The sequence below is a fragment of the Pelmatolapia mariae genome, linkage group LG7 (genome assembly GCF_036321145.2).
Source record: "Pelmatolapia mariae isolate MD_Pm_ZW linkage group LG7, Pm_UMD_F_2, whole genome shotgun sequence".
Lineage (NCBI taxonomy): Eukaryota > Metazoa > Chordata > Actinopteri > Cichliformes > Cichlidae > Pelmatolapia > Pelmatolapia mariae.
In genome coordinates this window covers 61,630,912-61,658,853 of record NC_086233.1, presented here as the reverse complement: position 1 = coordinate 61,658,853, position 27,942 = coordinate 61,630,912, and the positions used below count along the sequence as shown (strand labels likewise).

Genomic DNA, 27,942 nt, shown 5'->3' with positions numbered 1-27,942 from the left:
GAGTCTATTTTTGTGTAGCTCATTAAAAATGGCAAGGCAGAGAAACAGACGCAGAAGCAAAGTCATACAAATCCAAGGGCATTTTTTATTTAGTTGTGAAACCAATTGAACACTGTTTTAAGTGGTGGAGAAACTTTAAAACCCACCGCAGTACAGCATACTGCTAGCATTCCTTTTTAACCATGTTATATTTTTCCATTTTTAGATTAGTCTCTCTCCATCCATAGCTATGTTGTGCAAACAAACCAAGAGAGTTAGGTCACCGATGAGCCTGCATGGGTGCAGAAGCTACTTTTGGACCACAAATATTTTCAACGCTCTGTAGTTGCAAAAGTAACAATCTAACAATGATAAATCAAACAAATGTACACACACACACACACACACACACACACACACACACACACACACACACACACACACACACACACACACACACACACAGCATCCACTCAGTTGTTACTGTTGTAACAGAAGTTCTGTCATTACAAGATTAATACTGACTATGTAGTTTTAAGTTATCCCTTCCATATCCATGTGACAAACAACTGTATCTAACATCAGAGACATTATGAGTGTACCAGACAAGTAGGGTACAGAAATATGGGACATCAATTATGCAATAAATTCCACAAACTGCCCATCTCAGTGTTTCAAAAGCAACAATGTCTCAATTTTTACACAGGAAATTGACAATAGTGCTCCTTCATCAAAATCGGCAACACTCCTCCTGCTGTTTTATCATTCTTATCAGCCTGCTGGTTAGTTCATGATGACGGAAATGGTTAAAAGATTTGGTAAATCTTACCCAGATCAGTCTGAAACAGGGGCAACTGTATTGCTCTAATGCATAGTGCAGAATTGTGCTTGAACAGTACTCCATACTGTATGGAGTAAGCATGTAGAGAAAGCTGAACAAGGTGATGTTTTGAGAACAGCGTAAGCTCAGATATGGAAAATGTCAGTATGATTAACATTTTTCTTAATGTCATAATTAGGGGTATTAATGTGAATAATAAAAGTTTTCTGAAGAAAATGGTGAGATTACAATGATGACGTGAAGGTGACAGTTACTTAAGAGGAGGCACACCTTTGGGGAATCCTCTGTCCTTAGCTAATGTTAAAAAAGGAGGTCAGTTCACTCCACGGTCACTTAAACCTGTGCAATTCAAAAAGCAAAATAAAAACCTCAGCCCAACAGCCCTAGTCTTGATCTCAAATACCCAACCACTCACCTACCCCAGTCTCTGAGAGACCTGAGCTATGTAACAGACAAACAACACATCTGCTAACACCCCTTTGTAAAAATGATATATGTGAGTTTTTGGGGATTATTATGCTGACAAAATCTAATATTTCAATTTCCTTAAGTTTTTCAAAAGCAGACAGTCACTAAAGACGTTCTGCTTTTGTTCGTTTTCGTTTTTTGGGGAAAAAAGGCCATATACAGTAGTGAATGTGCTAAACTGTTTAAGTCTTCATCACAGCAGGGAAACCGTCTTTGAGCTCCATCTCGCAGAATGACAAAAAAGGAAAACACACAAAAATATACAAGTAATAAATATATCAGAAATAAATAATTGGCAGAGTGAATAAATTATAAATAAATACTAGGAGAAACAGGGCGGCAGATTTCAGTGTGTTGTCACTGGCATTTCTGCCTCAGGTCAGGTCTCTGTTTTGTGTTTCCGGGACAGTAGGTCACTTCCAGAGATGAAGGAAGCGTCCTGCTCCTCTTCTACGACCCAGGTAACCAGGAGGCCGGCCACAGCTGGGCAGTGTAGTGCTCAGTGAGGTCACAGAGCCCAGTAAGCACCCGGTTGGACTGCTTGGTGGAGGGGAGCTAAACTGAGGGAACCCCCGTCCAGTGTGTCTGTGTCTCTGCAGGACTGCTTCCAGACTGAGGTCTGAGCAGGACCAGCGTGGTTAGGTGCCGGGAGGATGGGGCTGCTGGGCTAGACAGTTACGAGGGTCGCAAGGGGAGAGAAGGCTTCTGCTGCTGGACAGGACTGCTCGGTGTTCCTGGTGGTCTGCCAGAAATTTAGGACTGAAAGGAGGCAAAGACACATGAGAAGAGAATAGTGTGAAAAAGGTTATTCCAAATATAAAATGCAAAAATGGAGCATGAGACGGTTTCCTGCCACATCTAAGCAAAGCAGAAGAAAAAACATGCTTAGATGTGGATTAATACTGATACCACTTACATCTGATACCCACTGCAGCATGTTAGCTTAGCTTAGCATAAATACTGGAAACAGCTATTCAGCTCTATCAAAAGCTAGAAAAATTAGTAGTACAGGTTACATCTGAACTTTACAGTTTGCATAGTTAAACTCCTTTATTTGTATCTATTAAACAAATTCATTTGCTAATGTCGTTCTTTTTCTTTGGCCGTGGCCAGGCCAGCTATTGTTTCCAGTTTTTATGCCAAGCTATTCTAACTAGTGTTAACTAACTGATAGTGACAGCTTCATTTGTGGTGCACAGACAGAGTGGTGTCAGTCTTATTGTTTAAATTTAGGAACAAAGGAAATATGTGCACTTTTAGAAAGTCAACTATTTAAACCAGGTCAGAAACAACATGGTGCATGGTGACATCGAGAAATCAAAACAGGGTTATAACGTGAGGTAATAACAACATCGGCAGTAGAGCCTAACTGAAAAAAGAAGACCCTCATATTCATCACTGGATCAGCTCCTCATTGGCCTGCTAGCAGCATATCATTGTGCAGAGCATACGTTAACAGACCCTCCTTCCAGTGAAAGCCTCGCCTTATCAGAAAAGCATGTATAGATACAAAATGGTCATGCAAAACTGCTCATGCAGAGTGAAAAATAATTCATAGTGTGAACTATTAATTCCAGAATACAAGGGTTTGCATAATACTTAATGTAAAGGTTAATATTTTGATCATGCAGGTTCAGTTATCTTGATGCAGGTGTTGCTGCTACTAAACAAATCCAACTAAAAATGTGAAAAAGTCGCTTTATATGACAAAGATGTGACATGTTACTGATAGAATTGTATGCAGATAGATAGATAGATAGATAGATATTAGTAAGCCTACTGCTAGCAGGTTCTACAGCTTGTTACCTGCGTACTAGGGAGGCTCTCCCTCGCCTTAGTTGTGGGGAGAGTGGCGGTATTGAGGCAGCAGGCTGCTGACAATCTACAAGAAACTGATAAATTAGACAGATATACAAAGTGGTGACACTCGGGGTTAGACAAGAGACAGAGATAACAGGGTGGACAAGACAAGGGAAGACCTCGTCAGAGACAAAGAGACTGAATTCTAGTGTTACCGTGACTTTTAGGGTGAAGCACCAGGCTGATCCCGGTCAGTTTTTCTCAGTACATTACTATAGATCAAGAGCACACTGGAAACCAAACTGAGTATAGCTCAAGTGACTGCCCAGTCTCATCAGGACCGGTCACTGCACAGCTAGACAATCTGTGCTGGAAGCAGAAAACACAAAACCCCCAAAGAGACAGAGACACGGACACTTTTACACACACACACACACACACACACACACACACACACACACACACACACACACACACACACACACACACACACACACTCGCCAATACAATATTATATTGATTTGCAAGGGCAAAAAAAGACAAGGACGCGTACAGTGAAACAAAAGCTAAAAATATAATCCTACTCTACCTCACCCGCTGCATATAGGCATTGTATTTTTGGACTACACCAGTTCTGCTGAGGTCTTGTTTACTCGCTCATTTAACACTTAGAAGATTACACATTGCTTTTTAAAAACATTTAGCTTAAATTGGCTTATTTATAATATATGTGACTGTAATTCAGAGTCAAAAGGAGGGAGAAAAAGGTCCAACAGCAATTGACTGGAAAGTCTCAAAAGGGAAACACATTTGATCAAACACCGCCATCTAGTGTTGAGAAATGGTTACGCTGCAAAGAGGATTGTGCTGTAACAAAGAATTCTTTTGTTTACTTTCCCTTTTCCAAAGAGGGATTAGGAATACACAGAGAAAATGCTTGACCGGTTTTCCTACTAGTCTGAACCTGTCAAAAACCTGGGACAACTTAAGTCATGGTGTAAATAAATTGTAAGGAAAAGTCTCAGCTGTAATTCATTTAATCTGCCACAGTGAGGGGCTGTGAGTCATTAAAAATAAAGCCATTTTTGCTTTGTTGTCATTTTGAAACACTTCCTAGTATGGAGGAATGATGTCATATTTTATGGCAGCAGGATTTTAGATGTAAGAAAAGATATTTAATATCAGATTTGTTATCTGGTATTTCATAAAAAATCTTCCCTGTGATGTGTCATGGGCACAGATGTTGTATGATAGTGTACTGGCGTGCCTTATGCATTTCTAAACCAAAGACACGTGATACCACCTCTCCTATTCCACCTAATCTAGAGGCTTCTGGGAAGAAAACTGGTGTTGGGTGTGGAAATGATGATAAAAAAGAGCGTAGGGCTAGGCACTTAGGCTCTACCAACGGCTTGGAACTCCAGAGAGAAACTGGAGTAACTGCAGTGACGCAGAGGTGAAGGGAAGGCTGATACCCACAAAGCCACAAACAAACATGAGGTTAGCCCTACACAGGGGAGATTACGAAGGGTCACAGTTGTGTTCGGGGTGTGAGTGATGATGATGAAGTGGCTGTGGAGGCTGGTAGGGTTGGAAGAAATTGTGGGGACACCTCTGCGACTTACTTTGGGTGGGCTGCTTTTTATCTTGGGCACTTTAGCACCACGGGTACGGTGAGTCTGCTCGTGGTCAAACTCCAGATCCTCCAAGCGTTGGGTCAAGGCCAGTTTCTGCTGGATGGCCATTCGGAGGAGGGAGTTCAGCGTCTTCTTTTCATCCTCTGCTGCCGCTAGCTGCCTCTGCATCTCATCCAGCTGTGTAACATATTCATCACACCTACAGGGAAATTAACAGACACACAGCAGGATTATGTGTAGCCACAAGTCGACATTTCTAAGCAAATTCTACGTTTTAACCGAACACTTTGCTTTCTCATCTTAGCTGTGCCACGTTTCCTGAGCCCTTCTCACCTCGTCGCAAACATGGCCCTGAGAGAAGAGAAGGTAGCTGCATCTTCTTTCAGAGCCTTCAGCTCATTCCTTAGCTTCGTCATGGTCTCTGTCACCATCGCCTTTTCATTTTCATACTTGCTCTTCAGATTAGCCAGCGCAACTTCTGCTGTCTGCAAAGATGGGCGATTTGAATTGAATCATTTAATGTTAATAGAAAATGCATTTTAGGTTTTTTTTTAATGATATAAGTGCCAGAATCCAACAAACAAAAGATTTTACCTGCTTATTGGCCTTGAGCACCAGCCTGAGTGTAGCTATTTGCTCTCTCTTAGTACTAAGCAGGGACTTGAGCTTTAGTATTTCTTCCATGCAGGACTCTTTGTCCTTATCAAGCATGGGTGCTAACTCCCTAGCTGCAGCCCTTTGCCTGGACAGCTGCAGCGAGCGGTCAACAGCCCTCTGCAGGTGTTTGATCTGGTCTCTGATGATGGCGTTTAAGTTATAGATATTCATCGGCTCCTTCCGCAGGTCCCCACCTGAGTCTGAAGGTACCGGAGATGGGCAAGGAGAGATGCCGATGACCGGGGAGCCGGTGTAGTTGCGGGTAGGGCTGCTGTGGCAGGAGTCTGCTGGGTTGTGAGTTGTTGTCTCATTATGCTGGGCATCTTTGGATGGGGAGTCCGTGGAACTGCGCGGAGACTCCGAAGAGCAGGCTGCCGATGCTGCCGCAAGACGTCGCGCCAGGCGAGGCGAGAGCAAAGCTCGAGGATCCTCCGAGCCTTTGAGGCTGCCATTGCGTGTGATTCGGCTCTGGCGGTAGTAATCCAGCATGACACGGTTTGGTGTCTCGTTGTTGCACAGACAGACGTGGTGGTAGAGTTGCGCCAACTCCTCACTGAAGGTTACCAGCTCATCCTGGGCAGCGTTCAGCATGCCCTGGCTCTCTGAGGCAGTACTCGCAGTTGCTCGGAGCTCCGCCTCCAGGCTTACAACCCTTTCCCGGCTTTCACGATAACTTCGCTCTAACTGTGTTACCTGCCCAGAAAACAAACAAACAAACAAACGGTGAGTACGTTTGCAGTTTTACATTCAGCAAAACTGGATTAATATTGCACAAACCTGTTCAGTCAGTGCCTGGACCCGGTCATCATCATGGCTGTCTCCCTGTCCCTCCACCGCCTGATTGTACTTCTCCTTCAGGGCCTTGAGCTCTGCTTTTAGGTCGATCACCTCGGTCACCGCCACCTTGTACCGACACTCAAGAATCTTAAAACCGTGGATATCGAGATCATGATGGCTATTGGCCGTCGGGGATGAGGACCCCCCATTAGGTTTCTCACTCTCTTCTGGGTCATCGAGCTCTTTGTCTCCATTGAGATGTTTCATGGCGTTGACGCGCTCTGTGAGACGATGGACACGCTCATTCTGTTCAGTCAGGGCACCTTGTGTGTGCTGCAACTGAGTCTGGGACTCCTGCAGGTTCTTGAGCAGTGCTGCCTTCTCACGCTCCACCTGCACGACAGAAATACAAAATTAAATTTGTTTCTTTTTGTACTTTCCAGTGCAATGTCATTTTTGTGTACGTCCTCCAGAACGACACGTTAAACCATATTAAAGCAAGAAATCTGATTTTCAAGTTCTGAGATTGAACTATAAGAAACTCTGGACAACTCCAGAAGAAACACAACGGAAACTGGACTTCAGCTGGACATTATAAGGCTGATGATCTTTCCCAGACAGATCAACTCAAAAGAGAAAATTGACTAGTGCGTAATTGTGTTTACAGCGAGAGGCACACTGTGAATATAGCAACCACTAATCTAGTTTTCTCCTCCCCGCTGGTGCCCAGCTAGATAAAAGATGTACAGTAATGACTTTATTTGCTTTTAGCACGAATTTGATCTCTCTGTGGTTTCACTGTCACTTAACATTCTGTATACCATCCTCCACGATGAGTGTGTTTTGTACTCAAGTGGGTTTAAGTGAAAGCTAGTTCACCTATATATTTTATCTTATATATATTTTGTATTTTTACATTCTTTGTATACAGTAGCAGCTTTTCACAGCGTTAAGCAGGAACTAATTGCGGTGTAAATAAAAGTGTACAAAGCAGTTTCCTTCACTTTTGGCATAAATCTGTTGCCTCTTAAAGAAAAGCAGAGCCGGCCTTTGTCTTGCAGCTGCATTCTCGCTTACTGAATGCTACTCCCTCCATAACATGTGTGAAAGCATACATAATATATAATGCATGATACAGACACTGAATGTGCATTAGCATGCTTCTTAAAAAGCACTTACCAGATGGGCGCCCTGAGCGCTACGGCCTCGATTTGAGTCTGAACATTTGTGATGCCATTCCTCTAGTCTTTCTCCACTTCTCATCTATCTCTAATGTCAGTACAGGGTTCAAATGACAATAACCTTAAATGAATGCCTTCAGACTCCATCAGTCTTCACACTAAAAACTAAAATAAACTGTGGGAAGGGAGATCAATATGGTAGTCCTGCAATCTGCTCTTTGAAGCTAATTTCAACCCCCTTCAACGCTGTTATTTAAACCCTCGGTGACGTTCAAGTGACGTCAGTGTCCTTGAAAATAAAGATTCAGTGACCCAACGATTTTCTGATTTCAAACTGGGCTCGGGGCTCATGTGGGACTTTGAACTTTCAGTGAAATTTCCAAGGCGTTCTCTCTTATGACCTACCTGCAGTAGCTGCTGTTTAAGCTTCTGCATCTCTGACAAGTTGAGCTCGCTGAACAGATCTGGCACGGGGTGAAGGCCATCTCCCTTTCGGCCGGGCCTGTAGTCCCCGTTCATCTTAGCCATCCCAGAGCCAGCGTGAAAGTGACCGTTGCAACGGTTGTTGTCCTCATTGTTGCCATTAGCAGCAGGGATGGCGCTGCCATTAGTGCCGTTGCTCTCCTCGGGGAACTTCAGGCCTTCAACTCCGGTGACGGTTAGCGCCAGATGGGCCCCTGCGCCGTAGACGCTGTCACCCAGGCTGATGTGATGGGCTAGTTCTTTCCTCAGATTGTTCTTCTGCTCGCGCTCAGTCTTGAGGGCATCCAGGGCTTCTTCTAACTGACCCTCAGAGATTTCCTTTAAGCGCAAAGCGTCTTCCAGCTGGCTGTTCAGAAGAACAGTCTCCTCCTCCAGCACCTTAATTTCATGTTTCAGTCCCTCGTACTCCACCTGAGGGACACAGAAAGGCCACGTGGTAACAGGAAAAGAATTATTTTAACACATTTGTAAACAGCTGGTAAAAAACAAATCCTTTTGAAATTAATATAACCGTTAAGATCACTATTCGACTTCATCTAACCACGTGTCTAGAGCTAGTATAAACTAATACGACTTTGTGTTACTGTGCAGGAAACACTGTGAGATCACTGAGAGCACTGGTAAATTTTGGTGACACGAGTGTGAGTCATTAAAATCAATTGAGCCACCGATTGCTGATGCATCACTTAAAGTGATGACAGATCTTTAATAGGCAATTTCGCTGACACGCTTAAATCTGAGAAATACATTTAGAGAGTGAGTGAAACTCTAAGAAGCTATTAGTGTGCAAACTGTTGATCTTTGTACCAACCTGGCTCTGCTTGAGTGTGGACACCAGTTTCTGAAGTGTGATGTTCTCCTCCTCCAGCTCTGTGTAGTCCTGAAGCAGCCGGGTCTCTCTGAACTTGTACTCTTTGATCTCCTCCCTCATTCTGCTCCGTTGCAGCTCGAGCATCTCGTTACTCTGGAGGAGGAAAAACAGCGGTGACATTTTTAACAGTTCCCATCACTCTTTCCGCTCATTGAGGTCTCATTGGTTGGGATAAATCTGCAACACGTCTTGAGCCCACTACAAGCCAGTGTGGCCAAATTTATAATAGCTACATCAAATTAATTTAAGATGATATTTACTGGAATTAAGAATAGACTTCTCATAACCATCACAGATGCTAACCCAAACAACATGCAGTGATCAGTAACCAGAATAGCTAGCATGTAAATCCAATATGCTGAATATGATTAAACCCTAACAGGCAAAGTGGTGCCCACGTAAACAAGGTCAATATCAAATACAGTCCCATCAGCTTAAGATTGCATGACATGCACAGACTCATAATGCTGATGCACGTAGACGTGACGTGACTTTGCACACTGAGGTAGGACTTTCTCAAAAGCTATTTTTTTTTACATACCTCTACTGTACATGGGCTGAAACACTCTCTGCTGTTTCCCAAAAATTAACTAGATGACATTTACATATCAAGACAAAAATGAAAAAATATATTTTATATATCTTATTTTCACACACAGTTGTGTATAAATGTTTGCAGGCCAATGCAACTAGTGGACAGAGGACTCTCTGTAGTATAGGCTACAAAATAATGTTACAGTGCATTTGCGCATGTGTGTACTCCTGCTGCTGCAGAGCTGCCTGCAGCTCCCCTGCAGTTCTCTGTACATATGGCAGAAGTGCTGACCCAGAGACAGTGTGGGTGGAGTGGGTGGCTACACGCATTGGCAGTGAATACGATGCTACTTTTAGAAGTGGCAAAAAACCTGAAACTGAAGACCTCTGGTCTACACTGAACCTCCTGATTTGTGCATTAGCTGACAGGAACTCCCATTATATAAAAGTTAATGGTGTAAATGGGGAAATCCCACAAAGGCACAATTGGACTGTTTTGCAAATACATTGAAAGCACCTTTACGCTAAAACTGGCTAAAACACTGTAAAAAGAAAAAAATAGAGCAGACCAAAAACACACAAAATACATTTGCGGTTGATGTATGAACATGAATATAAGCTTTTTGTGATACATGTTGTCAAAATACATTTTATTAATAGTGTGCAGGATATTCAAGGCTAAATAATACTGGGGGCAATCAGACCCTACAGCCACCATGGTCAGGGACAGATCGGCACACAACACTGGCACTGAGCCCGCCACAGGGCAGAGCTGTTCACAGCACGAAGTGCGGCTGTTAAAAGCTTTGTTAAAGTCATCATACAATGGTACCCACAACAGGGGCCCAGCCATGTTGTGTTCATTCATCCCTGCCATCACTGCTGTTGTGGTGTTGTGGCAAAGTTTTACAACTTTAAAGTTTAGGCCTATGTTTCCTTTTTTGGGCTTTAAAGTGCACTTTGATTTTAACCCATCTGGCAATCTTTATCACTTCTCATGTTCTGACTTGTAACTCCAGCAACAGACATCTATCTAAACTAACTCAGTGTCTTTTTCCCCAAACCTGTATATGTTGGGTTGCTTGAAATCTGTAAAACAAAAAATCTTTTAATTTGATTGGGTCTGTGGTAAATGAAGCGCTCGATGTCACTACAGCACCTGCCTCTCACGATGAAAGGAATCCCGTTCATTAACTGGCATCACATGTGCAAATGAGGATTTCAAAAAACAGCAGAAGGCACTTCATAAATATATCAAAGCGCCATACTCATGACTCAGACATGGGGCATTTGTGCATAGGAACAACTCATCATGTGTAAACACTATCGGGTAATTACAGCTGAGATGTTGATTTTGTTCCACATGCTCCATCACCATCAATATCTTCACTTCTTGTGAACTTTGAGAATGAGTGAACATCACAGCACTGCCTGACCAAATTAGTGAATGAGAGTGTGTGTCCTGTGGGCGTAGTGCTGGTACTCTGTCCCTACACATGTGCCGAGCTCAGGGCATTTCACTTTATATCCCAGCTTAGCACTGGATTTGCCCCCCACAATGGGGTCGTGGCCGCAGTGTCTGACCCCTGCTCGAACTCCGGTACTGCCCAACACAGTGGCTGCAGACATATATACTTGCATAAATACACACTTTGCACATATGCATATCGTTTATTATTCTGTGTGAGGCATGACACCTTTTAGTTTGTCACAGTAACCTCTTGATCTTTGATAAACACATAGGTCTCATGTAAGTTAATGTAGAATAAAAGAAATACTAGTCAAATCGTGGAAAACAATCTGTTTGGACTCAAGAATTGATCATAAAAACTATAAGATGGCTTTACATACAGTTAACTCTTACTGTATCTAGCTCAGTCAAGGGCCAGCTGCAAACCAAATGCATTCAAGTTTCAAAACAACTAATGTGCACATCTCATAGAATTTGTGAGAGAATTTTAGGTGTTGGTAACAAAATACTACTGACATAAGCATAAATATATATAAAAAAGTGAAATGCTGTTTTCTTACACATACAGTAGATCCAATTTCCTGTTTTTCTTTATTTAGGAAGTAATAAATCCTCTGCATGCTTTCCTCGTGTTGACAAACTCACCTCTCGTAGCTCCTGTACAAGTGCGTTGAGCCGCTCATTCTCTGACTGGGCGTTGGATGCCACAGAGCGGCTAAGCGTCACCTCCGACTGCAGCTCCAACAGACGGCCCATATAGTAGGCCTCCTTGGAGGCGGACTCCTGCAGCAGTGTCTCCTCATTGGTCTCCCCATCCTCTGCCACCTTCCGTTGGTTGGTGTAAGCCTGGCCAAATGCCTGAAGAGATAAAAAAGGGAGGGAGGTAGGGTAAGAAGAAAAGGAAACCGGTATTTCTGTAAAGTCAAAATTAAAATCACACTGATCTAAATCCTGTCAAATAGCATCAGCATCATAATCCAAGCGATGGAAGGGATTAGCACACACTGCCTCGGAAATCTTACACATCTCTCCCAGCTGTGTGTGCTAGACCGAGTGCTGCTGTACTTTTGACCACTGGCAGCACTGATGGGACACTTGCAGGGGCTGGCCCTTAAGAATACCTGCTGTCTGTCGATGTGGGTGATGTTTCACTCAGATCAATAGACACAGTGTTCCCATTTTCCTGACACAGGTTTTCACGACACTGAGAGCTGACGTGTCATGATAAAATCAAAGCAGGTATCAACAGAAAAAACATGGCAACCACAGCCGGCCTACTGGGTCAAAGTGGTAAACTAGCAAACACACATACAATGTTAGGGGAAGACCAGTGTTTCCAGTTCAGCGCTATTTCTCTGTCAAGGTTTCCTGAATGTATGTGTGAGTTTCATGATTGGAACATCAGTAACTGTTTTAGTGATTCAATAAACCATGCTTCCCTTTTGCCACTTTTCATCAGGAGAAATGACTTTGGCGCCTGCAGTAACCTCTGTGAGAGAAAATGGATCATCTGAAAAATATTTTATGGTTTACAATCGCCACAGGATGCTGTAGACCAGTGGTCCCCAACCTTTTTTGCACCACGGACCGGTTTATGTCTGAGAATATTTTCACGGGCCGACCTTTAAGGTGTCGTGGATAAATACAACAACATAAAACCAGTACCAGTACCAAAAAAAGGAAGGTTTAGTCATAACACACGGGAAAACACCCAGGGAAACCGAGTTAACGATAAAAACAATTAAAAAAAAACTATAAAAACTGATAAAAACCCTGAGAACCATAAATTTCACACCCGAGCCTCAACTCTCGCTGCCCGGTACCAAACCACTCACAGACCGGTCCGTGGCCCGGGGGTTGGGCACCGTTGCTGTAGACGATACTGTATTGTATGGTTATTGACTCTTCAAACTGACCATGCAATTTAAACAGGAAGCCATTTATTTTGAACTACATGTTTTAATAATGTAAGCTTCCCAATCCCATCTCATCATCATAATATTTTCTCTGTTTGTCATGAATCATTTATTAGGCACAAGCATCCATTACTTTGAAAAGACATGAGCCTAAAGTGCAGCTGTCTTTTCTTTTCATTTGTGGCTAACGAGCTAAGCGGGCAGTCTCCTGCTGTGTTGAGGTGAAATTAATTTGTGCTTTTACATGTAAAAAAAATATTATGAACCACATGTTTCTCTCTTTATGGATACTTATTATCAAGTAAGCAATAAAGTGGAATTAAAGGTTAAATTCAGTTCAGTTGCAGTTATGGCCAACAGACACATTTTCCAATCTGTCAGTGTAACCCACTTTTAATCTACATGCTGTAAGACTGTTAAATAGAAGCATATTCATTCACGTTCTCCTAAGAGAGCATGTTAATGCAAATTCAATAGACCTCTTTATTATGCCTTTGAATTACAAGTGTAGCAGTTAGCATATGAAGAAATGCCAGCAATAATCGGTCTGGCAAAATACCCCGTAAACTAAAAAACACTCGGCAACATGTATCTATTAAAAAAAGGTTGTATTATATTTCTTTATTATTTTCCTTGTGTACACACCACTTTCTCTGTATTTCATCATTCTCTTGTCACACTCCTTTGTGCACTCACCCTGGTGCCCCCTCTCGGTCTCAAGAGAGCCACAGTGTGATTGTAGTGAATGATTAAGAGGAAGGGCCTCTGGAACAAAACAGACGATTAATTCTAGGCACAGTGTGACTGAATGAGCTTGCATTCTCTGCTCGGATGAGAGCCCGGCAATCGCGGAGCAGGCCTCACGGCAACAGCTGGGCTCTGCAGGACAGAAAGTAAAAATCTGCCAGATTTTCTACAAAACCCTTTATCACAGCATTTAGTTCCAAAGAAATTAGTAGGAGATTTCAGTTAAAGATTTTAAGAAAAGAGGTTCTGGTCCTCTGAGGCTTTCCCTCCAAGAAAATGCATCTCCCTGCATCACATTACAAACTTCTTGAGAAGCTCCTTTTAATTGCTTGAAAGTGCATCGTGCAGAATTGGATCAAAGACTCCCTGCCAAATGTTATTCTCTGCTACAGGGATCATTTTAACACAAAAAAGGACCTGTTTCAATCTTTCGACATGTTTTAAATCTCATGATAATTACATGAACACAACTGCCAGTCCTGCTGTATGTATAAAGTGATGTCCCAGTATTTGTGTCCTAATTGGCAATCAAGTGGAGAAGATTAAAGTTTAATATCATTTCCTCAGGATCACATTAATATGGAGTCACTCATGGGCAGCCATTTGGGATCTTTATACTGAAAATCACAGACTGCAATAAGTGTTGAGGCTCCACACTCGTATGTGTCTCAGTGGACACAGTCCAGACAATGGGTTCTATAGATATTCATCCCTGGGGCGACAGGAGGAGGAGCAGGCAAAGGGAATAAACCCACCACTGCAGCAGTGTGAGAGTTTGTGTAACCCGAAAATCCTTCCCTGTCTGCTGGAGTCCCTAATGAGAAGTCAGGGGAGGTGCTCTGGGTGTGTGATGTTGTATTTGTGTGTGTATGCATACAGCAAGGATCTATTTTTACACCCAGGAGGTCAGAGGATGGAGCTATTTCTGCAGCAGCAATTAATCTTATGAAAACTTTCATCATTAGCAGGGGGACAAATCTGTCGTACAGGAGCTGTTTAATTATAGATGGTAAAGCTAATGCAGGATATACACTCGATTACATTTTCAAAGTCAAAGAGCAACCCTTGGAGGTAAACGAACATGCTCGAAACGTGCAGAAACACAGTCGAGAGGAACAACCAATAACCAAGTTGTATGATTTATTTATGTCAGTTATTCTAATTAATATGTATTTTAATTAGATCATCAAACATTTTAAGCACGAGTGCGGCATCCTTAATGTTTCTGTCAGTTATGGGTGAACAGAAATATGGGTATTAGCTAAGAAGCAACATTCTTATGAATAACATAAACACACACAGATATATACACCAAATGCTGCGTCTCAGCCAGATGGGTGGCCTAGGCAGTCACATCAGGGATTTCAGTACCATGGAGAGAGACTTGCAGTACATCCACTACCATGCAGCTGTCAGCGTGTGTGTGCGTGTGTGTGCGTGTGTGTGCGTGTGTGTGCGTGTGTGTATGTGTGTGTGTGTGTGTGTGTGTGTGTTAGAGAGCAATCATTCACCATGGGATTGATACTGTAGCCAGACAAAGGGAGAGAAAAGACAAAGAGGACTGTTCAACATGTGCATCGCCAAAACAGCACATCGCAGCTGATGCATGGGACATTTCATTTATTTTTAGTTTCTCTACTTTTTTACCCAAAGTGTTTGAGAGCATGCCGAATAATTCATTCAATAAAAAAAATCCCTCCACAACAGCACTCCCAGAAGGAATAAATAATAATCCCAAAAGCACAAAAATGCCCCAAAATGAATATGACATAAATAAGAAGCAGCATGCAGTGTCTCAACCTTCAGTCACCACAAGACCTCGCACACAAACACACGTTAGCTGGCAGTAAGTGAATAAGGCAAATATGCAAGATGCAGTCCTGACTCACTCGCTCCTTTTGACACACACAGTGTTTGACTGCTGTGTGCGACTGAGTGAAATATCGCATTTTATTTCAAATAAATATGGCGAAGAAAATATCCTTGTTGTTGTTTCTGTTCAGTAAATCAACTTTACATTATCTTGCAAACTGTCTCTAACTAATACTCTGTAATCTAAGAATTTAGTTTTAGTAGTTTTTGCTCTATATAATCGATATTTTAATGAATACTGAAGTTATTTAGTGGGGATAGGTTAATTGATTAATCTAAATTGCCCATAGGTGTGAATGTCAGTGCGAATGGTTGTCTGTCTCTGTGTGTTAGCCCTGCGACAGACTGGCGACCTGTCCAGGGTGTACCCCGCCTCTCGCCCTGTGACAGCTGGGATAGTCTCCAGCGCTCCCAACGACCCTGAAAAGGATAAGCGGAAGTGAATGGATGGATGGATGAAGTTATTTAGTGTTTATCGTCAATAAAATGTAAATTTTGTGACAAGTGAGACTGAGAGAGCCTCACTTTTATTCTCTAATATGATTGAAACTTAAATGTTCACACTGATCTCTTAAGCACCATTTAAAAGCACCTCGATGCCTTCAAAGCTATATGATCAAAGTTATTTCTAAAGCTTACAATATCGTCTTCACAGCCACAAATAGCATTAAAATGATTGTGAGTAGTTCTTCTTATGATAAGTAACATTTATCCTTAGTCTAATATGATACCAAATGTAATATTTTCAGTTTAATATGCTGAATATCATAAACAAATACTGAAGAAGGTTTATGGAAAACACTGCTCTGCCATATTTTTGTCCTTTAACAAGGACAGAGACATGTCTTTGTTGGTTTCTAAGCAACAAGAAAAAATGCCAAGTCAAGAGATCTGTCAGACACACGAGCACATTTCCACAAGTAAGGGGAAAGTGTGTAATCACAGCCAAGTAAGAATGGAGGAAATAAATTAAAAGATAAAGAGTAATTGCAAATTTTAGCAAAACATGTTTAAAATCTGTTGTTTTTTGTTGTTGTCAGTGGACAAAATGAGAGTTTGCAGTGCGAGCATTCTACTGCAAGTGTTTGTTTGTGTGCTTTAGGTCATCAGGACTACTCTACTGAATCACCAGGGATATTTATAGGTTATAACTGTATTGTAGAGTGCACATGCATGCTCTGCAGAACCTGTTAAATTTCCCTAGAGAGAGCTCCTCTATCCCTGAATTACTGTCTGCACAAAAATTGAGCTACATGAAATGAATGATTTATAGATAGTAATGAGGATAAATAGCTCGCTTTATATTCCTCCTTACCAGAATGCTGTTTAGTGCAATAAAGCCTATTATTCCTCTTATGACAATATGCTATTATGCTGACAACTGAGGAATAAAAACATCTATAATGTAGGCTAACAGCTGAAAAATGCTTTCATGTGCTTTAAAGTGGAAAATCAATGCCAGAAATCCACAATGGTGTCACATCTGCTGCTCACCAACACAATGACAAGAGAACACGCTGTGTGAAGCCGAAGGTTCTGCCAGTGGGACAAGCGGTGCCTGGCTAAAATGATGCGGCTTGTTTGAGTGATTAAATTTGGCCCAAGTCTGCTCCTGATAAGAAAGATGGTTGGATACTTTCCCAGAATGCCTATCACTTATACGTGCTCAGTCTGAACCTGACTGAACGGACGGTGCGGTGGTAGAGAGGCCGCTGTGCATTAGATTTCTTTGTTAGATTTTTTCTTTATTTACTGCCTTTTCTCTTAAAATACGTCCCTATGTTCGCCTTCTCCCCCTCCTTACTTCACCCTTATTGTCCCCAGATTTAAAATCAACCTTAATGACCCAGTGTGAAATTAAACAATGGCCTACATAACACTACACTACATTACTGATCTGATGACAAACCATTACATTCACCCACAAAGCTGTGATTTCCCATTAGGAAGGAAGCAATGACCAGTGTAAGCCGACAGATAGGAAAGCCACTAGAGGACTGCACAGACTGTACCAGCTTTAACTGTGTCATTCTCTTTGCTTGGTAATGTGCCCTACAGGAGATCATGAGCTAGTGGACCACAAAAACACACAGTGGAACCTTCAAGCCATTCCAGCACACAAATACGTATTCAGAAATACACATCGGTACAGGACAACTCGCACTTGCGCTAAGTCACTGTTCATTCCTGCCTTTCACAAAGAGGGAACAACAAAAGGGAAAAAAACAATAAACTGGATAAAAATGAACACAGCAACTGTAACATCACCTGTTTGTTAGTAAAGCCTCAACCTGAGCATTTTGACCACGCCATCATGATTTTTTGAAATACTGAGAATAATGAGAAAAAGAGGGACACTGCATGCTCATATCATATTTATCACAAAGGGGGGTTTGGCAGGCGTACTTTACTGTCACTTCTACAAAGTTAATACAATGACGAATAGAAACCTGTGACTGAGACATAAACTCATCTTGTAAGTCATTATTTAGGCTGTGGACTGAGTGAGCTGTAGGGTCATGTTCTATTATTTTTGCACAAGTGCTTTAATGCAGGCTTACAGCATCAGCTTCAACTCAAGAGTTGTCACATCATTAACCCATATGTGTGCATTCTCCTCGGTTCCTTAAGACGAATTTACAAACCAATTGGTGGCATCACAGCGGCTACATAAAACTGTTATACTGTCTGTGCTGGGTTCAGTGGACCTTTTCAGTCTTTTAATAAGCTAACTATGCAAACTAGCTTTGGCCATTATATCAGCAGCTCACTCTTTCCTCCAAATAATGTCGCATTTCACTTCAACAAGTGTTTCCCTTAAACCCAAAGTTTAGCCTTAAAAATGCTGGTCCACATACCGATGAATGACGTGCTTGTTTCCTTACAATTAATCAGCCAAATATTTAGTGCTTTATAAATGAAATATTTAGCTGATGTCATAAAGAAAAAAAGGCCAAAGAAAGTATTGCTTATCAAAGAAACAGAGAAAACACGTACCAGCGTATTGCTGCCAAATCTGTCGCCACTAAAGATTTGGGTAGTTTGATCAACTGATCACGGGATAATAATTTTTTGCTTCATAGGAAATTGATAGCATGATGCAAATGAGGCTGTTTCTCATACTTGACTGCACAGGCAACAACAACAGTAACATGTTGGATGTGTGCTAAAGCTAAATTATGTTTCAGAAACACTGCAGCCCATATTGGACCGTTCTTTCTATTTGAAGGTTATTATGTTGTGCATGCAGGTGTGTAACTGTGTGGCTAAGTGAATCAGCTGTCAGGTAATCCAAACAAATCCTCTCCCTCAGGTTACAACCTGATAAACAGTGATTTGCTCAGAGGTTCATGAAAACTAAATTAGCAGAACAAAAGTGATGAAGTTAAATATTTCTAAAAGGATAATCCACCAATACATTAAAGTGGCCGGATTTCATATCTTATTAAATTTCCATCTCCATTTATGTCCTGAAGTCTTTAAGATGTTTTCCTTTCATAATAATTTTTTCATTTGACCCCCCATCCTGCCATCATTTTCATTAAGTAGTCAGGGGACGAAGACCACTAATGGAGTAAGTGTCTTCTTTCTTTATGCAGTACCTCCCTCCATGCTGGTGTCCTTTATCCCCCTTTTCAGGTGGCGTAAGAAGAAACCGGAAACTTAAAACAACAACAGCATCTGAACATTGAGGAATGTGTTACAACATCAAAAGACAGAAGTGACTGAAAACTCACAGGCTCATTGATAATCTGTACTAGTTCCTGCAGACACACCCAGACAGGCAGCCAGACTCATAAAAACAGAGAGACACACAGAGCAGATTTATCTGATAAAACGCTCTCCTCTCTCTGCACTGGGTCTCTCCTGATAAAGAGGACTCAGCCAAGCCAGACAAATACAGACTACAATGGAGAGGCTAGCCTGCACACAGTGACCCTCTTGGTATTGCATGCATGGGGCCTCAGGGTGACTCAGTGCTTTTGTGCAGCCACAAGAGACCCTCCATGCCAGAGTATGTAGAGTTTGATTTCTTGAAAAAGGTACTAATAAGGTGCAGTATGGCACATATTCAGACCCATGAGAGTCTTAAATATCTCTCCATTGTGTATTATAAGCGGTTTTATCTATGTTTCTGCTCCTTTTGTATGAAATGTTTTCCTTGTCAAAATGATTTGTTATCATGCTTGATGTGAGTCAGTGTTTGGACAAAGAGTTTGCACCCAAAACTGCCAAAAAACTTAATCCCACTAATTACAATTAAGGCCCATCATCTCCATATTCACCCTGACATGGCATACTTCCTGTTTTAGTTTCCTGACCTTACTTGAAGTCATGACCAGTGTACTGAGAACATGGTTAATTAAACAGGTTAACTATGGAAAGTCTGTCTAATTCTATACATTCCCTAATAGGGTTGAAGTGACAAGGACGCATCTGTGACCCTATTCTGTATGGCACACCCATCACAAGCGCATGCTTGGGTGTGCATGTGCTCATGCCTGCCTTTGTGTGTGAGAATGGTGACAAGGCAGAGGACAGGGAGGATCATGCGCATTTCCAAGCACCCTTTGCGGGATAAAATGGCCTCTGGATATGGAGATAAAAGGCTTCTCTTTATCGGGCATGCTGGGATGAGAAGCATAGAATAAGACTATACTGTAGATGAAACTCAATAGCTCTGTCTAGACAATAAGAAAGGCTTAACAACCACATTCAGTGATGCATTAATGACTTAAGAGAAGTCCAATTTAATTCAGGCAAACAATAAATTTTGACAACACATGGAATAAGCGTAGTTTTTTTTCTCCTTGTGAGAGGATGGACAGATTTTTCTGCTATGGTATCCGAGTTTGCAGCACACACAGCTAAAGTGGACAACTAATCGATACAGCAGCCAGCAGGGAGGGGAGTCCTGTTCTTACTACATTTCACTGCAGCAAAAAGGAGCATTCTAAAAAAACTTAATCTATGCAGGGACGGGCGAACCTGAAGGGTCTCTGCAGGTTCATTAAGCCCCTTTCTCTGTGACAATAGAAAAGAACAATTGCTACACTGAAGCAACTGAACAAACTCTGCTCTCTGCTCTTCTATTCTGCTGACACAGTGTGTATACAATACGCACGGCACACTTTTGTGTCTCCTTCCCTTTTCTCCATTACGTCAATACAACCATAAAAACCTGAAACAACAAAGAGGGCCTGGTTGATAGGCTGAAATCACTCAACACCACTACAATATCCTGCCGCCCCTCACTCTGTGCTCTCCATCACAACATCCCCACCCGAGCCTCCCACCTTTCGTGTTGCACACGCACACAGGGGAAAAACAGAAAGGGGGAAGCTCTGTGCACATCAGCCCAGATGTGTGGCTCAAATACAAAGACCAATGATTTTCCCTTCAGGTGCTGGAAAAACACACACGGCAACTCTCCACAAAAACAACAGAGACCACGAGGGCATACAGGTCCTTATCTATATGCTTGACTGCATCCCTGAGCCTGTTGCAAGGGTCACAGGTCAGCATCAGCGAAAACTGCACAGTGCATTCCACTCTTGGCTTTATTTCCATGGATGTCTATAATCCAAGAGGCAAAGGTGCCAAAAACAGTTTGATTGCTTATAAAGCGCAGTAGGTTACTGATTAAAGAGCCAGTTTTTCTAAAATGCTTGAAGCTACTAAATAGAATCTCTCACATGTGTTTAGGCAGCATTCACCGATCTTTGCAATACACGCTACGCTACACACAATAGAGTCCAGCGTAGCTCAGACATGATACGTTTTCACCACACAGAGCAGAAATCAATGCATAATTCCCACTTCACTCCAGGGGGGGACTGTAGGGGAATAATGAGATGAGGAGGGGCATGCTGAGCTGATGGTGTAGTGCACAGCTAAAAGATTGAAACACTACCATCTCATGAGATATTGATTCAGCCCTTCTGTCCATGTTTACTGCCTCTGCCAATGTAAAACAGGAGCCAAAGGAGGAGGTGGAAGGAGAAGCGAGAAAACCCTTTCTCCCCAGCAGATGCTGCCGGGCGCTGCTGCTTTCTTGTTTGAGAACATCAAACACACCAGGGTGAAATGTTAATAAGTATTCAAGTTCTGCTAATCCTTTTAATCAATGTTCCTTTTTTCCTTCTATAGAGTAACAGTCCTAATTAAAAAAAAAGCCAGATGTGCACAGCAGGGAAAAAGTGACTCTTCATCTCGAACGTAGTCAGATTACACTGTTCCATTTCTGCTTAAGAAACAGCACATTTGAAACTTTGTGGTGGTTGCTCATTCTAAAAAAAGTTCATTTAAAGCAATTTCTCACACACGATCATTGACTAACAGCATATCACATTAAGTTGTGCAAATCCTTCAAGAAACTGTTTCAGTCATCTAATGTGGAGCTAGGACTCAAATGAGGAGGAGAGAGTGAGATATTTATTCAGTCTGATGTACAAGTTCATCCAAAGGCACACAACCAGAAACACACAAGGAAGGTCAGCCAGTGCTGCAACATGAATGTGGGGAACACAACAACATTTATACACAAAAATAATCAGGAAATAGGACACAGCATGAGACACAGGTGATGGTAATCAAAGACAATTAGACAGATGGGGGAAGTAAAACTAAACACAAGGCACTAGAAACAAGTAAGTACCAAAATAAACTAAATCTAAACTAAACAAGTACAGTCTATAGTACAGTATTCCCCCTTTCCCTCCTCTTATTCTCATCCTTGATTTCTTTCCCTTCTCCCTCTTCAAATGCTTTTTAGAAATTGGGACATTCTCCGAGATGGCACACTGAGATCAATTTCCAGGTCACAGGCATGAAGATGGAGGAGAAAGGAGACGAGGCACAAATTATGGAAATGAGACAATAAGCTGTGATATGACAAATGTCCCTACCCAGATTCAAACTCGGGAAATTGTAGCTTAGTTTAGGTATCGTCCACTGTAAGCTACAGGAATCCATGCAAACACAAAGCTTGTGAATATTTAGAAATCACACGACACTTATAAAGCGCTTTGTGGTCAGGGTTAGCCCCGCCTACTATAGGTACAAATTAAGCAGGTGAGGAAGAGAAAGGATGAGGCAACAGTCATACAGTTTTCTTATATACTGACTTATATATTAATTAGATTCAGTGTTCCATGATGTTAAAAGAAAATGGATATAATACTGTTTTTTGTATTTATCACACATGGTACAGTTGATCATCTTTGATAACAGCCATTAGGATTTCAAAAGAAACACATATAATTATACAGTCCAGCTCTTTCTCATGCTTCTTTGAGAAAGACAGATAAACCTGTGCATTCTTGTTCAATAAGCTTCTGCTCTTCTTCAGCTTCTTTCCTCTGGATACATTTTATGAATTAAGAAATCCTTAAATATCCAAAGATTCCAGTCATAGTGAAATCATTCACGTGATTGTGGACTACTTTTTTGAAGCCTTGGGTTTAGGTTTTTGCCATCCTTTTCATCTTCTTCCTCTTTTCTTTAAACCAGACTTGACCATATGCACAAACTGTAGAGCTGGGGAGGTATCAGCTAACACCAGCACTGGTTAGATAGCAAGATGAATCCATAATTCACTGACATATTAGATGGTATGCTAACGTTGGCAGATGATAAACAGGCTGTATACAAAGCTGAACAGCCCTTTCAGTAGAACAAGATGAAGGCTGAAGACGAAGAAACTACGCCAACCTTTAGTGGCCACACCCCTTATAATGAAATACAATTTAAATAGACGTTTTACCGATTTGAATACAATTTAAACAGGGCTGCTATAAAATCCCCCCCTTACAGGTGTCATGGTTCAGGAAAGCTATAAACAGCTGTGATGGTGTGTTCAGACCAAATGTAAAGCAAAGTTTCACCTTGTGTACCTTTGAAAAATGCACTAGCTGGAGTATTTTTGGACCATTTTGCAACCTACATATTATCACCCCCCCATTAGCTTAACAGCCAGTAGTAGACATAACTGATAACTGGAGTAATTTAATAGTAACACACTTTTATAACATTGAGCAACTGCTAAAATCTCGCTCATTGTCTTCTTTTTTGTTCTGTCTAAAAGTAAAGTGCACATCATACAAGAGACTTCCTTTCATTTCTGTTTGTTGCTGGCTGTGGGAGAATCTTAGCTGACTGTGCTTGTGCAACACAACGCAAACAAGTTGTTAACCTGTCTGATGATGAAGTTTAAACCTTACAGGAGAAGGGAGTGCAGTGCCCAGTCTTTTAGCATCATGTTCTACTTATCTGATTAGGAAATTCCACGTTGATCTGATGAATCGTGACTCAGCTTTTCTTTTCTGGTCTTTCAAATTACCATGTGAAGTCTTTGACACAGATCTCAGCTGGCATTTTTCATGGCCCAAAGCAGAGGGAACAAACTGACCTGTGAACTGCCTGTTCCCAACTTATCACAAATGTCATTTCTTCTGCAAGCTTCTGATCCGAAAGACCCAAAAGATGACTTATGACAGCAGCTGAAATTGCTAACTTTTATTTCACATGCTTCCTCAGATCCAAGGTGTTCGAAACATGCCAAGCAGTTTTATTTAACTAAACAAAATAAATAATTATATTATGAAATGATAGCAGAGTGATTCTCTTCCAATACTTCTTAAAGGTAATTCAAGCTTTGCTGACAGCGTGAATCACTAGAAAGCATATAACCTCACTCACATGATGGACCTTATTCTGCTCTGCAGTGGCATCCTCCTCCTTCTGCCTCCTACTATGTGTCCTTCCTGAGGTTGATCTGCCCAGAGATAGCGCTAACAAGCCAGAGCCACAGGGTAGTGATGTCTCTGTCACTGCTTAGGCAGCTATCCAGAGACATACAGTGCATACACACAGAGAAACAAGGAAGGAATGACTGATTGGGCCGTGAGGCAAACACTGAGACGGGGAGGGAGTGACAGAGCTGGGTGAGGGGAAAATGTATAGGTAAACAGTGGACAAAAATAAAATAAAATATGTATTCAGTGCCAAGACATGCTCTTGGACCCTGCAGATAGCAGAGATGCAATTGCAGTTATTTCTGAAGAAGCAACAGTATGATGAATATCACTGGAGCAACATCAATTTCTTACAAAGGACTAGGATCATCACAATCATCAAAAACAACAACAAAAAGCAAAAATGTCTAAAAAATGAGCTTTAGTGTATGATTGTACACACAAAGACTGTTTGACTTATTTGCGTGGAGGATGCTGATGTGTCACGTCACATCATGACTTTCCATATCCAAGTCCTTGTGGTTCATCGCATAGCCAGATACTCACACAGATACACACTTTTTGTAAAACAAGCCCAAATTAGTCCTGTGTTACAGTAGCTGAGGTACTTGTGTCTTGCATAGGTTTCTCCACGTGTTTAGTTTGTGAGCTGAATGTGCAGCACAAGCAGCGCTCTAATCAGCGTCTCCCCACCAGATGGAACCTGGATTGAGGGCAAACAACCTGAGCACACAGGGCATACAGTGCTGCCGTATGTGTGCCTACAGAACGTATGCAAACACAGTAGGAACATGCATGCAAATCTGGGCAGCTTGGACATACACACATGCAGACGCAATGGCATATGATCTGTGTGGCATCTGGATAACAAATACACACTTCAGGCATGTGTTCTTTGTTTCTACAAGTATGATAAAATAGTCTTTTGTCAGTTGTTGCTGAAAAATATAGAACAATGTAATACAAACAATACGACTGAAGAAAAACATTGTAATCTGAAATAAAAAAGGTGTCTACCTTTCGCTGTAATTATATATTCTATTCCACTTAATCCCAGAAGCAATTTCAGTTTCTATCTGGAATTTCTGCACCCTTTTATTTTGCACCTCTCCTGAGTACGGGGAGAGCAGATGTGATGTTACTGAAGTGGCAGGTTTGCACTCTGCCATTTGGTCTCTTATTCATAGAAGTGTGCAACAGACACATAGGATCCCAGAGGTGGGTTTTTTTTCTGCTGAAGCAATATCACATACAGAAAATGTTGCCTCTGTCAAGCGAGAAGTCAATCATACAGGCAAGCAGATGTGAGCAGATCACAACACTGAGGAATGGTTGGTGGTTTTTTGCTGACCTGATGTTCTTTTTCAGTTAAAATCAAAGTTTTACTACAAAGGTGAAAACTAAAAGGATGAATAATGTATGAGCAGCTGCCTACAGTACTGCTTAAAAACAGTTGACGTGCTTAATTTATTTTTTAGAGGCAACTAACTCTCCCAAAGTCAGTTCTTCCAGTATGCTTTAGTCTTATAATCATCTCCCCTCTTAAAACACGGCCATGTCTTTATGTTTCTTCTCCATTATCTTTTCTTTCTCAACATATTCGACACCATAGCCCATCATAATACCCATCCCTCTGTGATCCATAAGTGTGAGCTATCAGCTTGACACTGCTGAGCTGCTGGCTGTATCACGCTGTCTCCTCAGCTTTCTTGCTGTGCTGTTATCTGCACTAAGATCGTTCAGAATCTGCATGCGTGTCAAACCAAAATGTTAAGCTAAGCAGTGGAATAAAAGGGTACGAGGAATAAAGTATAAATACAATTAAGCATGCAAAATGTAATGTGATAAGTGATGCTTAACGTACTGTGTGGTCTAGTCATGTGATTCTATCATGATTTTTTTATTTGGCTATATTTGGTGAGCTAGATTCACAAGAAAGAGTCACTGATGTGTAGGATGAATGTGGCCTTTTAGAGGTTTATTTCAAATGGGCTACACGTGAACCAGAATCAAAATGATTCTTATGTGAAAAACTGAAACAATAAAAAGAATAATTCAGAGAATTACTTTGACCAGGGCTGTTGGCTATCTTTGAAAGATTTAGCTAACAACCTTAACATATCAAAAAGAAACACATGATGCATTCTGACAGTCCTCGAATATTTGCTTTCAGAAAAAATAAACAGGGTATTAAAAGTTGTTTGACAGCCTAACACAAGAAACACATCATCTTAATAGTTTCTCAAGCAGCTTTCTTGTGACTCGATGACTTAAATGTTCGACCAAAGCAATTGATGTTCAAGTGATAATAGATGACTCCATGTAAATAATGATGGGGCCTATCTCGATGCATATATTCACGGACACTCACAAGCACTCACGCGCACCAGTGTAACCAGCCTTCAACTCCTTCTTCCAATGGTCAGCAATTTCCATAGGCGACCTTGGACCAGGAAGCCCTGTCAGCATCTGCCTCTTGCTACATGTATGCACTGAGTAACTCGACACCCTGCAGTCATTAGCCAGGTCGAGACCTACCTTAAAAGATCTTGGATTTTAACAACATGTTTTGATGTGACTTTATCTCATACTTATAATTCAGACCAGTTGATTATTGAAGCACCATATGGCCTGCAGTGAAATACCCTCAAGAAACATCTAAGCAAAAAAAATAAAAGGTCCTAAAAGAGTCCCTGAAATTCCCTAATGACTCTTCTTACTATGAAAGGGATCCGAAAACAAAGAGACTCCCTGTTGTGGGAGCTGAAGTGGACTGTTACTGTATGCTTGCAATTCCGACACTGTAATGCTCAGTGCTGCTCGATATACCCACTGCACTAACAGCATTTTACATTATAATTTATTCATAAAGCAATTTATTCATACAGTGTTGCACATTTTCCAGCTGGAGGATCTTCAATTGCATCATATTTAAGTTGCATTAAACTATTGCTCTTTTTGAAGGCCCTGATAAATTGCCGCCCCCACTCTGCCTCTGGGCGTCAAACAGGTTTATAGATACCCGCTGAGCGTCACTCAATTGAGGTGCAAGCAAGTCACACACCTGACTGCAGTGTTTTCCCCTCCCTACAGAATGAAAACAAATAAATAAATAGAATCACTGCCCCATCCTCTCCTCTTACCTCTTGTAACTGCTCCAACTCCTTCCTGAGGATCTCTTGTTCGGTCTCTAGCTCTGTATACTTCTGCTTCAGCGCCTGATTCTCCTCCAGGACAGCTAAACCGCACTCCGCAGCCCTGATCTTTTCCCGGTTCGCCTCGGCCAGTTCCTGGGCTAGCCGCTCCACCTCGGCCCGGTACTGATCCACCGATTCCCCGCATCCTCCACCAGCGGCCATCGCCCCTCTCTCTCGCTTTCGCTGCGCCTCCAAGCTTTATGTCCCCCTGTCTGTCTGCGGTTCCCCTCGTCTCTCCACCGCTTTGGACAGAGGCAGATGAGGCAGATGAGCCAGATAGGCGGGCGGAGGCTGAGAGACGATGAATATCCGCCCCCCACCCCTCTTCTCCACTGAGAGCCAGCTGCAGAGGCGACTGGAAACGAAGCACAAAGTAAAAACAACAACAACAACAAAAATAAATCTGTGTTAGCGCTTCAGTATTCTGAACAACATTCAACAGCTGATAAAAAAAAACGAGCTTTAAATAAATGACAGAATAAAATCGGGTCAGTGTTGTCTTCTGTTTGACACACAACAAAACTGAGAGCATCAATTTTGCTTATTCATGGGTGCAAGGGCGCCATCTGTCGGTTACTCTGGTGTATTGCTTCCCTTCTGAGCGTGTGCAAACATGTAAATGTTACTGAGTAAACTGATGCCTTCTGCTTTTTAAATGTTTTAATGATTACATTACGTTTTCTTTGGGCTTCTGCAGACGTTTATGGAAATAAATAATAATAAATTCGTATATGAAAAAATTAAACCAAAAACTG

The 27,942-nt window shown here is 41.7% G+C and overlaps 1 protein-coding gene across 3 annotated transcripts; it reads right to left on the bottom strand.

Annotated features, from left to right (window-relative positions):
* Positions 1-65: 65 nt before the first annotated feature.
* Positions 66-27,451, bottom strand: bicd1a (bicaudal D homolog 1a). 3 transcript variants are annotated; one of them, XM_065471416.1, is made up of 10 exons: positions 27,134-27,451; positions 11,345-11,557; positions 8,635-8,787; positions 7,746-8,234; positions 6,160-6,552; positions 5,320-6,075; positions 5,059-5,210; positions 4,714-4,924; positions 3,095-3,180; positions 66-2,047 (listed from the first exon to the last, which is right to left on the bottom strand). In XM_065471416.1, exons 1-10 carry the CDS (start codon positions 27,347-27,349, stop codon positions 1,927-1,929), a joined length of 2,790 nt encoding a protein of 929 aa, XP_065327488.1. In that variant the 5' UTR covers positions 27,350-27,451; the 3' UTR covers positions 66-1,926. The 3 variants fall into 3 exon arrangements, with proteins under 3 accessions (XP_065327488.1, XP_063336197.1, XP_063336196.1); XM_063480126.2 differs by having other exon boundaries at positions 1,940-2,047; positions 3,095-3,170; XM_063480127.2 differs by lacking the exon at positions 3,095-3,180 and having other exon boundaries at positions 1,934-2,047.
* Between the last annotated feature and the right edge of the window lie 491 nt (positions 27,452-27,942).

What these genes read in the sequence shown, in the direction of transcription:
- bicd1a (XM_065471416.1), bottom strand. Translation starts at nt 27,349, where the DNA reads ATGGCCGCTGGTGGAGGATGCGGGGAATCGGTGGATCAGTACCGGGCC. An exon ending in TCCAGGCACTGACTGAACAG is followed by an intron (nt 6,076 to 6,159) that starts GTTTGTGCAATA and finishes TTTTCTGGGCAG; the next exon opens with GTAACACAGTTAGAGCGAAG. An exon ending in TGCTCAAGGCCAATAAGCAG is followed by an intron (nt 5,211 to 5,319) that starts GTAAAATCTTTT and finishes CCATCTTTGCAG; the next exon opens with ACAGCAGAAGTTGCGCTGGC.